We start from the raw sequence: 14,374 nt of genomic DNA, 5'->3' as shown, positions 1-14,374 counted from the left end.
AAGAGTGCACTTACCAATATGGTGTGCCAATAAAGGAGTCTCTTCTTTGTATTGTTCTGGTGTTTTTAGCTGACACTCCAAAATCCGCTTAAAGCAAGCAGTAAAATACCATTAATATGGCGGTGGAAAACATACTATATATTTTTTACTTTACAATTGTCTTTTAAAATGGTGTATGTTCCAGAGCAAACATTCTTCAGTATTAAAAATTCAAAGTGAGGTAAAAATATTTGTGTTCTGATAGCCGAGTGCCAGAGTTTTATAGCATTTATAATAAAAGATCCCGTATAAAACATATTCTACATTTTTTTAAAAAAAACCCCAAACCATAATGCTACTGTTGAGCTGTATGGGGCAAAAGCAAAATATATATTTACTGCAGGAAAAAGTGTATTAAATTCTTTTAAGTAGAAATTAATTTATTTAACCTATGAAGTCTGAATTCATCAAACATGACATCAGCTATTCTTGTTAATTCAACAGCTCATTCAGTTTTTAATTTCAGGACTCAAATTTTCACAAAGTTACATTTCCTCTTCCATGTGATTTTTCACTTTATAGTAAATATCTGAATGCTTGCATATGTACTTGTCATGGAGTATCTACCCAAAACCCCCCTCTACCTCTTTGCAATTAGCTATCTATAAAGCACTACGTCTCTCACTTTAAAAAAAAAGAGGACATTTAAATAAGTGTCATATGCTTGTAACAGAAATAATTTTGTTAATGAAGATCAAGAGATTAGAGCAAAGGGACAAAGACCCGTATGTTGCCATCTTTAATCTGTACAAAATTACTTGATGGGCTCAATACTTCAGAAGTCTAATTTTGCTCTGTGAAAAAAAATCAGGACTAAAATCTATTGGCTCAAAGGTAAAAAACTGAAATTTTGAGGGACTACAGGTGTTGAAATAATAAAACTCATATCTATATAAAAACAAAATGAAATAAAATAAATTTACTTACCATTCACACATCTGTAAAACAAGGAACTACCCATTTCTTTGTATAACACAATTCAAATACAAATAGTGTATAAGGAGTAAAATTCTCCTTCAAAGGATGCTGTACATTTTTCATAATTACATCAAGTCTTTTTTTAGAAATCTTAATTAGCAAACCTGAACGCATCACCAAATGCACGTGTGGAAGAAGTCTCCTGTGGTCTGAACTGTTAAGTAGTATCTTGACAGCCTGCAAGGTGCTGTGTACCAGCTAAGCTTGACAAAATCTTAAAATAGTTCCAAGTCTGTGTGAGGAGAAGCCAGGTCATGTGAGGAGATGAACTGAAACAAATTACTCCCTCTGACCATGAGACTCCTGCTATGATCTGTGGTTTCTTTTACAGCAGTGCCAAGAAACAAAGACAGTGGTTTAGACATCAGGCCTATGACCCTGAGTGCATCACTAAATGTTCAGGCTCCAAAGAAAAGCTACACCAGTAAAATTACATGTATTCTGCAGACTAAAAGAAAGCCAGATGCAAGGATTGTGTGTTCAAGAAATCTTGTACAGAAGGGATCCATGGAAAATCACCATCACACTGAACTGATCAATACAGCAAAGCTGGTTCTTAAATATTCTCAGTTTTCCAATAGAAAAGGTGCACAATACATTGCTGAGACTGTGATCAATACGAGTTAGGCAGGAGATATATTCCTGAATTTGGACATATCTTGATTACATTTAAAAGGAAAGTCTGTATCAAGGCTGCAAATTTAGAGCCCCAGTTCCCTGTGGCAATATTCTAATTTTCCTTACCTCTGCCCTCTGTGCATCCAAAGAAATGATCACACTGATCCCGTGCACAGGGAAGGCTTTGAAACCTGAGCGTGGGTGGGGATGTCATGGAACTATGCCATGGGTAGAGCCACTGTAAAGGCTCTCAGCTTATACACATTTTCCCCTAAAACAAAGTGGATCCAGATAATTCCTGCTCTTTCCTGGCTGAATGAAGGGATGCTATTCACCACGAGCAGCCCTTTGTCAGTTCTGCATGGAGGAATCCTCATCAGACTAAAAATGGGGATGACTGCTTAAACTGAGATTTAAAAAAACCCAGAAATCAATAGTAAGCTGTATTTTGTTCCAGACTGTTCTGTCTCACTTTCAGTGCAACAAACAAATGAAAAAGGAATAGAAAATTAAGGTGGGTAATTCAGATTATTACATCTCTCAAAGAAAGAGACAACAGTACAATGTACTGTTTTTTGGTGATTGTGAAGAATGTTCCCTTTCTAAACTACAACTTCAAAGGGAAGTTCTGATGTTATCACAGTGAAGGTAAGTATAATCAGGAACTTTATACCAAGGAACAGTAAGACCTATGATGACAACTTGTGCTAATTTTGAAGTATGAAAGATGTGATAAGTGTAGTCAGGATATTTGCTCAAGTTTTCTTTGTTTTTTTTTTTTTTTTCCTTGATAGTAACAAACCACTTGCTTCTGAAAAACCTCTCATTATTAGATTGGTATTTCAATAGGTAAATATTGAACCCTGACAAACCACAGCTAAAGCAAAATACAATTACAAGACCATGCCAAGTTCCAGGAAAGAGTTTTATTTGCTACAGGCTTACCTAGTTTAATGTCTCCATCTAATGTGAAAAGAATATTGCCAGCTTTTAGATCTCTGTGGATGATCTTATTCTCATGCAAGTAGTTCAGTGCTTCCAGTGTCTGCCTGCACACCACTTTGATCTGTGGCTCTGTTAATGGCCTTTCAAGCTCTACAAGAGAGAGATAGAAATAATCACAACATTTTTGCATTTTACGTTACATGTTCATAGCAAACACTGTAGTAATATATGGGGAAAATAATTAATCTGACAGATTCTAAGCATCACACGTCAGAAAAAAATTCTGTCTTAGAATATTTGCTCCTTCCAGTAAAGATTTTATTCCTTGAACCCAACACCCTTCTCATTATGAATTATGTATACATACCTATCTGAAACTGTGAAAAAACTAGATAGCTTAGAGACTGGTTCTTTTGTGTTGTACATAGAGACGCTAAAGACCAGATCTTTTACATAAATATTTGCATATCAATACAACAGACATATGAAATAAGTCTTACAGTATATATTATCACTTTCAGGTATTAGGATGATTACTATTATTATTAGTTGGAATAACTTATTTACCCAACATTACTGCATCTACTGCTCCTCCTGCACAAAATTCAATCAGGATCTGTATATAAACAAATAAAAAAAATACAGAAATTAGAAATTAAATAGTTCTACTGAACTGAATCATTGATTAAGGGAGCATTACTGGGAGATCAGAGTTTCAGACTATTTGGCCTCAACAAGTTATTTTACTAACCCACAAAATACTGGTACTGTTACCAAGCTAAAAGTAGGGCTGTGCTGCTCAAGCAAATTATTTGAAAAATGCCTTGAGACCTTCAGACAAAAGTTTTAATCCTATAAAATAGCATAATAAAACTTATAAAACATAATGACACAGTCAGCTTAAATCTATTCCTTATAATGTGATTTACATAATCCCTGCAAACTCATTTCTCAGTTATTAAGCTCTACTTCTAGACTATAATTTCTCTGACTGAAAAGTCCAAGAGCTAAATGGTTTTCCAGTAGCTGATGTTATCTCCTATATTGTTTAAGATGAGATGAAAATACAGAAAATTGCTCTTAAAAGCTACATAAAATTGCGAAATTCAGCTGTTTGCATTAATTTTCCTTTATTTTCATTAATGCCTACAATACTTCAAGGCCTTTATGCCAGAATGTAATAAAACCAGAACAAGTCCATCCCCAGTTCTGAGTTCCCATGTGAAATAAAAATATACTGCAATTATTTTTGAGCATAAACTATGCTGCTATGAAGGACAGAAAGAATATATACAAAGGAGAAAGAGGGGAGCAAATAGAGTGAAGAGATCAAGAAAGAGGAAATCTCATCCAAGACTGACACCCCACTCATCCTTATGTGTTTTTTCTTTCTTTAATTTGAACTTTAAATATTATAAATTATAATCTTCTGCCTGAGACCTAAGAAGCATTTCTTGTCAGAATCTCAACAGTCGAAATGCTTGGAAATAGTATGTTATTTTTTTAAATCAGCATATAATTGCCCATAAAAGAGGAAACCTCAAAGTATACCTTTACCACAACACTTATACATGCACCACTTATGTCACATATGCTTCAAATTATTATTACAATTAATCCCCACAACAATGGTACCAACAAATATATTATATAATGCAATTCTTTGTAAATCCTGTAAACATTATTCCATTTACATGCTTCTCTGTGCCAAGTAGGTAAGTGTGGGAAATTGTACATAAAGAATTTATTTCTCAAAAATTTGTAGTTGGGTCTGACAAAGGTCTCTTTGCTAGAGAAATAATGTTTCTAATCTTAGAAAGCAAATGTGTATTTAATGTCCAATTTCTACTCTTCTCTTTTTTTGCCCTCACTAAATTCTGTTTTTATTTACCACATCATTAGCCTTGTGGCTTATAAGCCCCTGCATTTTACCGTAACTATGTAACTCCAATTTTATTTTCAAAGTGTTTACTTCTATCTTTATTCTGCCAGTGAAGCCTACCCACTCAGTTTCAGATTGTGCCTCTATGCCTACTTGCTTTCCTGCTGACCTTTATGCATAGAAATTTTTTCACTATTCCACTGTTTTATATAATAATTTACTCTTCACTGATATCAACAGCTTTTGAGCTGAGCAAAACAAATGTGCATCAGGAAACATGGTATTACACTTCCACCATTTGTTCAAAGAGTAAAGCTTATTTGTGAGACTCCCAGGAAATCATCTTTTACTTGATTTAGGTATCTTTTTGAAGTATAAGCTCTTAAAAAAAACCCCAACCCATGTATTCTTTGTACCATTCCAAAAGCACCTATAAATATTGGACTGGACTACCTACAAGTGCAAAGTGTTTTGTCACAGCTAAAGCTGTGCAAGCAAACACCCAGGATCCAGCACCCAGGGACGTGCAGCCCCATGGACGCTCTCTGCACATCAAGGTACAAATAGCCAGGCTTAAGTAAACTAATTGTTGTTCAAGTCCTGGTAAACTGTCCTTCCTGGGAGTGCCAATAAATTTGCTGGCATCTAAAAGTATGTACTTCACAGGCTGACCTTTCCAGCACTTGAATTATTTTTCGGGTGTAGATTCTGAATTTCACTTAAAATCATGTTAATGTAATTGAAATCTGAGTCCTGCTGTTACAAATAAGCACCAGCTGAGAACTATCTCAATACACAAAATGAACTGTTAATTTCCACATTTTAGATTCAAACCCCTGACCAAATGACTCAGGGTAGCACAATTCTGCAGTGACAATTTCCTAAGTCACAGTTTACAAATTAGTTTTGAAACTGAGCAATTATCCCAACAGTGACAGCCCAGATGAAATTTGACAAATATTTTTATAAAGAAAACAGTGTAATTTCAAAAACCTTTTGAAATAAGAAAAAAAAACATTTAGAAAATGAAAAATACCTACCCAGAGATTGTTTTCATAGTAGAAAGCATCTAGGAGCTTGACAATATTAGGATGATCACAGGATGCTAAAATATCAATCTCCACCATGTAATCTTCAAGTTCTTCTTCTGATTTAGTATCTATCACCTTTGCAGCAGCCAGAACTTTCGTTTCTTTGTTCTGAGCCTGTAAAAGAAAATTCACAGCAAACATAAATGAATTTCACCAGAAAACTGGCACCAGCAAAAAAACACCAGAAATAAAGCAACTCTCTCTCAACACTTCTCTATAATTTTCCTGCCTCCAGTTTCCTCCTCTACAAAAAGAGAACCTTGGCATATTAAAGAGGAGATAAAATCTAGCAGAAAAAGAGTTTAATAACTTTTCTCAAGGCGAAGAAACAATGAAAGACAAGAATGTAAAAATACTTAATTCTCATCAATATGAGATTAAAAAAAAAATTATCATCATCAACAGCTCATGATAATTGCTGCCTTACTAAGATAAAGTTTTGTGCTGCTCCTCAAGCCCCATCTATGAACAAGTGGCCTTCTGACTCTCCCCACGCTGTGGCAGCAGCGCTGTTCCCAAAGCCAGGCAGAGAACCAGATCCTCGCCAGGAGCCAGCTGCATGGAGCTCCTCTCCAGCCAGGGGCTCTGTGCAAGCTCCCAGCTCCAAGAGCTGCCAGGCCATCGTTGCTCTGTCTGGCATTCGGCTCCCTCTGCTTCAGCCTGGGAGGACTCCCACAGGTGGGACCCATGGCAGGTGGGGCACTGCAGATGCTGCAGCCTCTGCTGCATCACTCCTCACCCACTGCTGCTGCAGTGCTAGGGACAAGTACAGAACGAGTAAAACAAGCAATGGGAAAACACGATTTTGGGTACCCAAGGGAAAAAAAAAAAGGCATTTCTGCTGTGCATTTAAATATTCTTTGGCTCTTTTTCAAACATAAGAAATTACAGACAAGTCAGGTGACTTATTTAAATAGCAAAACATTCAGAAAACAGGAAATAATACTTATTAACAGAACGCTGCTGAAACGTAATCACAAAAAAATATATAAACTCTCTAAAAATTCTCTTTTAAGTTATGTTTGAAGGAATGCTGAATTTCAAGCTGCAGCAAGCTTGAAACAAGTGCATTTTTCTCAAGCCATCATAAAACCACTATTTTGTCAAGTAGTGACATTTCCAGTGGTTACCTCTGACTAAAGGAAGTGCAGGACTGAAGTCCACTTCACCCATTGTATGTGAAGACCATGAAGCAAAGTCCTACATTTACACCATTGAGTTTTTGACATTCAAATGAAATTAAATGGCAAAGCAGGGCACAGGCTCTCTCTAAAGCAGCAAGAGACAAGGACCTACAAGGGGAATTCCAACTTCTGATGTGAAGCGTCACAAGGTGGCTCATCCTGTCTCTGCTGGATTGTGCATGGCCCCAAACCTATCTGGGATGATCCCAGGAGAGGACACAGCAAAAATCCCAAAACCTAAACTTCGTCATCTAATGACTTCATATCAACATCCGACAAAAGCTGGTATCAGAAAGCAAGTAAGAATTCTTAAGAATAGTTCTGAAGGTATAAATATTATCACTCGCACAGCTATAAATAATTCTCTCAATGTGGCAAAAGATAATAAAATATTTAAAGATAAACATTTATATTAACATTCAGTAAAACAGCAGTAACAGCAAAACATACTTATAAAGCATAGTCCCAGCTGATTCATCTCATGTTGAAGGGAAAGGTTTTCCATTACATTTCTTTTTATCTCAATATTCTTTCCAAAACAAAAAACAACCAAATCTTCCCAACCTCAATATTTGCCCTCCCATGTTTAACAACAAAGATAAGTAATCTGTATAACATCATTTGAAAACCAACTACTGAGAAGTTTTCCAACAGACATTCTAATAATAAAAAGGAAAAGGTCTGCTTAGTAACACAAACAACATTTGTTTTGGTTTCATGCTTTGTAGCAAGAATGAAAGACCAACCTTCCTATTCTAGAGCTGCACTGTAAATTGAACACAAAAAGTGAAACAGATGTCTGACCACAACAGAATTACACTTGATAGCTTTACTTGTGCAGAAAAATGAATTTTAAAGCACCTAGCTAAAGAACTCAAATTTTAACTGTAAATGTATTTTTTGAAGCATGCATGGCCCCACACTCTTCACTGCACCCTAACGAATACTTAAAAAAATAAATCTGAAATTAATTTTTACACAGATTTGCTTACAAACTATATAATGGCAATAATATTTTGTTTAAATAAAACCATCTACATCAGGTAACAGATGTTACTGCTTCCAGATTTAGTTTCACCTTTGAGCAAGAAAGGCATTGCTAAGTTAGTGTGAATGATTACATGCTAAGGAGTTTGCTGCATTTACAGCATATATTGTTTTCTTCTATTGACAAAACACTTTGTATTTTGATTTTTCCCAGATTCTTTTGCTTAAAGTAATTTGGAATCTGCTTTGAGTAAGCTTCTATAATTTCCTCCTTGTGGCAGCTCTATTAAAATACCTCATTACAAACCATGAATTATTATAGACAGTGTGATTATCTTTATGAGCATCTTAACAATTATAAACAAAACAAATGTTTGCCTTTGTTCTGATTTAAAATAGTAAAATTTTGTAGGTCTAGATCCAAACTTCTTTTCCAGCTCTTAAAAGAAAAAAGCTTTAGAATTAGCATATTTCCACTGGCTATTTCTGTGGAATGATGAAACATTTTAAGTATACGCATCTACTTACACCTGAAAAAAAAAAATATCCTTTAAAGTTCTTTTTGAATAAGGTATTAGTCATCTCCACCCCACAATGCACTCTACGAAAAATACCCATCTATTTCACTTACTGTAAGTAATGTGCTCTTTTGAACTGTGTAGGAAAGGGTTTTACTGTTCATGCACAGGATTTATGAATCACTGTACTGTACAGTGGAAAAAAACCTCTTTGGATTAGGAGGAACAAAAAGCACTTGCAACTTCATGTGGGCATGTTTGTTTTTTTTAAACTTGGCTGAAGTCTTTCTCCTTTCACAAAATATTCTCCAATGGTCAGAGCCAGAGCAAAAATGATTGTGTAGAAGCAGTCTTGATTTGCACATGGAAATTCTGCACTTGGGTACACCACTTAAAGTCAACCTGCCATTTATGTTACAGGACATATTTTGAAAGGGCAGAACTTCTGAGTAGCTGTAGCCCAGCAGTTTCTTCCTGATTTTAGTTCTCAACTACTAATTCAATTTATTCCAAATGCTCTGCTTAAATACATTTGATTCTGCATCTATGATTAAGTGACTTAAACCTCAGTCCTATGCTAAGAAATCCAAACTGGCATTTTCAATGGTTATGTGCAGACATGAAAGAAAGGGGTAGAAGGATTCATTAACAAAATTTGATCTTTTCCAAAGATGCATACATAATAGATGAAAACCAAGTTGGAATAACTCATTCCCTCAAGATGTGACTAATGCAAGATGACATGGATATTATTAACTGTTACATGCAACAACACACAAATATTGCAATCCTTTCAGTAAAACTCCTACTTGGATTATGTATTGAAGGTTACTACAGCAAACATTTTAATTTAAGGAGAGAGAATGCACAAGGAAATAACCAGCTGAACATCGCAGCATGGTTCTTGCAAGGGAGGGCACAGTCTCATCAGCTGTCAATGCACAGAAAAACACAATTCTAATACTTTGAAAAAGATGGATTGAAGGCTTGTATAGAATAATTCATCTTAAAAACTACAACTTGCAAATTAATTTCTCTGAACCTACATCCCTTACACTGGAATGGCAATGTACATCTAATGCACAAAAGTGTTGCAGAAATCTGAAAACGTCTCAAGAAAGAAAAATAACTATCCCACACAAAACCAAGGCTTACAAGTATGTGAAATTAGTGACTCCTCCCTAACAATGCTGGATTTTTGCATGGTATCATATAACTAAATGCAAGTTCTAGAGGCAGAAGCTTCGTGAAGAGACTGACAGCAGAATATTAAAAGGTAGTTTACTATCTGGGCACTAGGCCAAGAAGTTGCCTATTCCCGGCCCTGGACAGCAGGGAGAGCAGAGCTACTGCTCCAGAGTAATAGGATTACAGCTCAGAGATAACACATAGCCTTTCATCTTCTGATGACCAATATGAAGTTTCAGTCTGGCTTGTGAGGAGCTGTTCCAGTTTCGGATCGCCAGCAAACACTGCCTTCCCAGCTGCACATCTCCTCTGCAATGCAGCTTTGAAAATTAAACAGTATTTACAACTGAAAAAAGTTAAGTACACCTTTCACCTCTTGTTCAGCCAGCCAGGAACAAAGCTGAGATATGAGATAGAAAATTGTTCATCACCTTTCCTCCTGATGCCTGATCTCTTGTGAGATGTTACATAACCCACTGCATGTTTTGCAGGCAGCAAAACAAATCAATTAAGAAGCTTTTCCTTTCTGACTCATTCTTCTCAACAAAACCATATAGTCATAATCATGGATCATCAAAGTTGTCAAAAGGGGAAAAATACACACATCCCCATTCAGCAGAAGATGTTTTTCCCACATAAAAAAGCTCCACTTTTGTGTAAAATTTGGATTGTCAGATCTAGCTCCACATAAATTTTCTGACAGTACTGAAAGGCTGGCCTTGTACAGCACAAAGGCAGGAGCTGTTACTCTGAGCTACTGCAAAGCAGAGATTTCAATCTTTCTTAAAACATATGAATTAAGGGGGAAAATTGCTCTCATTTTAAATTTTAGTGGCTCTATCAAATTAAAATATCAGAAGTAGTGTTATCTACTGAAAAAACTCCAGTGGACTTTTGTTTTGTCACCGTTTCCTATAATATATTTAACACTGTCCTGTACATTTCATAAGTAAAAAAATCCTGCATGATTGACCAGGATCAAGTGTTCAAAGTTCATTTCAAAAACATGGAAAGGTGTTCTTCATCAGTGAATTTTACAAAAGAAATCTACCTTAGTCAGATAAAAGGAAGCATTAATTATAACACTAAATGTTAAAAAATATAATTAAAATTATCAGTTTGAATTCAAGAGCAAATAGCTACTCTTGCAACATTAAACTACAATTTTAACAATAAACCATAAGTTTAGCCAATGAAGAAGACAGCAACCTCCACAGATTTCGGGAAATTAAGATGAGTCAGTCATTTCAAAGAAATTGTTTTTTGCAATATTCACTGCATGATGTTTGAAAATATAGTAGCAATAAATTTTTGAAAGGAGATCATTCCAATTTTTTGTTCAATTATAGCTATGGTTGGCCAAGGAATTAAAGAACAGATAACTTCAGTTATACCTGCTGAAATTTGTTGAAATGATGGATACAGAAGATTTATTCCAAAGATAATGAAAGGAAGTATCTCCCACAGAAGATGCTACACCCTTGAACTACAGCTGATCAACCAAACATTTTCCCAGCCTGCAAAATGTATCACAGCTACTCTACTATACAGTTTCTTCTACTTAAAAAGAACTTAATTAAATTCAGTTTCCCTGTTTAATGCTGGGGCGGGAGGGAAGAAAATACAACAACCCTGAAATAGAAATACAGATAAAAGTGCCTCTATTTCCTACAAGCAAATGCTATTCCTATGAAAGTGGAGGCCAGGGTTCAACCCCTGCTGCTGAAGCATCTTTATGATCCTGTGGTCTGGTGCTGCCTTTGTGGCCACGCTCGTTTGGGAGCTGTTTCCATGACAACTTCACTCTTTTAACATTATCCTCGTACTTCGTACTTACTGTGGTTCTTCTGCTTCCCCCACAGTTGGTTTCTGAGGATTCCACAAGTTATTTTTGGGAGTGGTATGAAATATAATTTTCATGTTTAACCTCATGTTTCCCACTAAGTATTCTCATTAATTCTGTGGTGTTTTGTGTACTAGTTAAGTAGAGTTCCCATCCTGATTGCACATGCTTTGTGCCATTGAAATTAGAAGGAATACTTATATTCATCTTTGAAAAGTACATGAGCTGAACTGGCAAATATGTGCAAAATAACTGAAACAATTCTTTAAAGCAAACTTACCAGATTTCAGCATAATTCTTATTTAAGCAAATACATTTAAAACACAGAGTAAAAAATAAGAAAAAAGTGCTAAATACTGGCAAGAAAAAAACAGCTATGCTGTTCTATAATAACATGTTATTCTCCCTTATCTTGCTGCACGATGGCCTTCATAAAAGCAACAGGGAAAACCAGCTGACAATATTGGGAATGCATTTGTAACTAAAGCATTAGCGGTATGAGAGGTGTACGTGCAAAGGAGTGGCATTTTTTCCCTAAATTTAGTTATAATAACTGTACATCCTACTTGCTAAAGCAGCACTAAAGCACACAATACTGCTTTACAATCGACTCCTTAACTTGAGAAGGGAGAGGTGTGACAAATTGAGATTTATCCCCACAGTGCTAAGCTGCTTTGCCAGTATCTTTCCCCTGCAGAGGACACTAACAGTTGCTGGCAGAGGTTCTCTGTTTTATCCAGCACCAATGACAGCCTCAAAATTACTTAAAACCTCCCAAAAAGACAGTAACACAGTGGATCTTCATCTTGGATTACAAACATCCTACAGCTATTTATTTGGGTTTGTGGCATTAGGAAAAAACCCAACATAATGCTTAATGATTACCAATTTGTTTTAGTGACTACAGCTTAAAATTCAGTGTATTCCAATAATAAACACACCTTTATTCCAAATGATATAATTAGGAGTGCTTCCAAGAAATAATGCTACCAAGAAATAATTTTTAATCAAACCATAATTACTAACTTCAGCTGTTCCCTAGAATTAAGACAAACAACAAGTCAGAGTTGAAGCTGTGTACAGACTGTTTTATCAGAAAATTACCCCATTACCAAGCTGAGAATTTTATTTTATAATTTGTCTGAACAGAGGACTTAAAAAAATTCCAAGTCCTTCACCTGGGAAGTTTTTGCTGTAATCTTGCTTCTGATCATTAACATCTGTAACGAGCTTTAGTTCACTGGAGCTCAGAGCCAGCATTCCCTCCTGCTAACCCTTTTCCCAAGCGGAATCTGGAGCAGCTCAAGCTCACTCTGGAGCCTTCCACAGACACAGACACCTCTGAGTCTTTTGGCTTCATGCAGCACCAAGTCACTTTGTTTACTCACACTTTGCAGACTAGTGTACATCCACAGATGTACAAGTACAGATCTAGTATACTCTTTTTCTTCCTTTTTTTTAATAGAGTGGTTCAGTCAACCCACAGCTCCTCAGAGTTATGTTACAAAACAAAACTGGGATCTGCTTTGCCCAGAGCTTTTTAGCCAGATCAGCTGCAAGATGGCTACAGCTGTTTGCTGACCCAGCACAGCCATTCATTATGACAAAACAAGAAAAAAACAGTGCATCTGACTTGAGCATGGAAAATTCTGTCCTTCCTAACTGGATATCAACAAGTCAACAAAATAATAAAGAAAGAAAAATGACAATCTCTTTGGGCTTTAAGAACCCTTCAACAAAGGCCTTCTGACATGTTACTAGGGAAACTACATAGTCCCAGAAATGCAGTGTGGCATAGTCATTAAGTTAAAAAAACTTGCTGTCAAAAAAGTAAAGAATATCATTAAAAACTCTACATTTCTTATAGCATAAGGAAGGCATTAAAAGACCTGCACTAAGAGAATTTATTTAATGTATTTATTACAGAAAATTATGACCTATAACAGATGTAAGTTAACTGTCATTTAAAGTGGAAACATCTTACTAGCTCAAATATATGGCCAATTTGAGAAAAGGTTCTGTATAATTTGATACTCCAATGTGAGCCATATTTAAATTTCACAATAAGCACAGCTAAATAGCCAGAGGGGAAAGATGAAATTAAACAAGATTAATGAAGCATCATCACCCCTTTTAATTCTTTGCCCTCCTAAAATGAACAACAAATGCAGAATATTTCATACATTTTAAGGGGAAAATCTAAACTATATAGGCAGTTTAAGATCCAGTGTTTTACAAAGAGATACAGTTGTAGCAGCAGGAAAGGAAATGAGACAATGCATGAATACCACACTAAAACTGGCAACAGCTCTTGCAAAACTATCAAAGCATATTTTCTGTTGCTTCATGCTAACTAGTCTGTTAAAATGAAACTTCCTCTATTTCTAAAGGGGTAAAATAAAGAAGTAGAGTAGCTTTAGAAAGTTTTAACAAAAAAAGCTGCACATCATTATCCCTCACTTTTAAGTAAAATTGTTATAGAAATAAATTCATATTCTATTTATGGTATTAATATATTTTTTAAATAAAATTTAGAATTCTAGCAGGGAGTCATTCATTCCTTACATACCATCTCTAAGACAATCTAACAGAAACCAACTGCAAAGACAGTAACAACTTCAAAGAAATAGACACTTAAGCCAGTGTCATTCACCAATCTGTAATGTAAACAATTTATTTTCAAGTCAGTCCTACCATAATAAACTTTATTAATAATAAAATTCACTCTGCTGGTATAAGCTATTTAATGCCAGTACATTCTATGACTTGCCAGTATCTTCTCTTGTGCTGTAAATCCTGACCCTAAAGTTACACAGCACCTCACAAGAACAAAATGAAATTTCAAAAGGTGCCTCACAGTTTAGATGAGGTGGCTACCTTTGTGCTGCAAGTACGGTATCTCAGGAGATGAGAAAGAGCCTTCTCAATAAACATTTGGTATTCCTTGACAACTGGCTATTCAAGTACCACAAAAATAGCATCCTGGGTTCTGTAAATGAACTTCATTCATATTCAACACAGTAGTGGAATATGCTGCTTTCTGATGCTGCCTTCCAGATTAACTATTTTGTTTGTTGGGGTTTTTTTAATTGTTGAATTTA

The 14,374-nt window shown here is 35.6% G+C and overlaps 1 protein-coding gene across 3 annotated transcripts in view; it reads right to left on the bottom strand.

Annotated features, from left to right (window-relative positions):
* Nucleotides 1–14,374, bottom strand: part of SLK (STE20 like kinase) — a 49,383-nt gene that overhangs the window by 22,983 nt on the left and 12,026 nt on the right. For all 3 annotated transcript variants that reach the window (XM_021536300.3, XM_021536299.3, XM_021536301.3), the window contains exons 2-5: nt 5,503–5,667; nt 3,148–3,196; nt 2,581–2,730; nt 15–87 (exon numbers count right to left, since the gene is read on the bottom strand). In XM_021536300.3, the coding sequence (XP_021391975.2) occupies nt 15–87; nt 2,581–2,730; nt 3,148–3,196; nt 5,503–5,667 (437 nt within the window). The remainder of the gene's footprint in view (nt 1–14; nt 88–2,580; nt 2,731–3,147; nt 3,197–5,502; nt 5,668–14,374) is intronic.

The sequence above is a fragment of the Lonchura striata genome, chromosome 7 (assembly GCF_046129695.1).
Source record: "Lonchura striata isolate bLonStr1 chromosome 7, bLonStr1.mat, whole genome shotgun sequence".
NCBI lineage: Eukaryota > Metazoa > Chordata > Aves > Passeriformes > Estrildidae > Lonchura > Lonchura striata.
The sequence above is the reverse complement of the archived record's forward strand: the minus strand, read 5'-3'. Positions and strand labels throughout refer to the sequence as shown.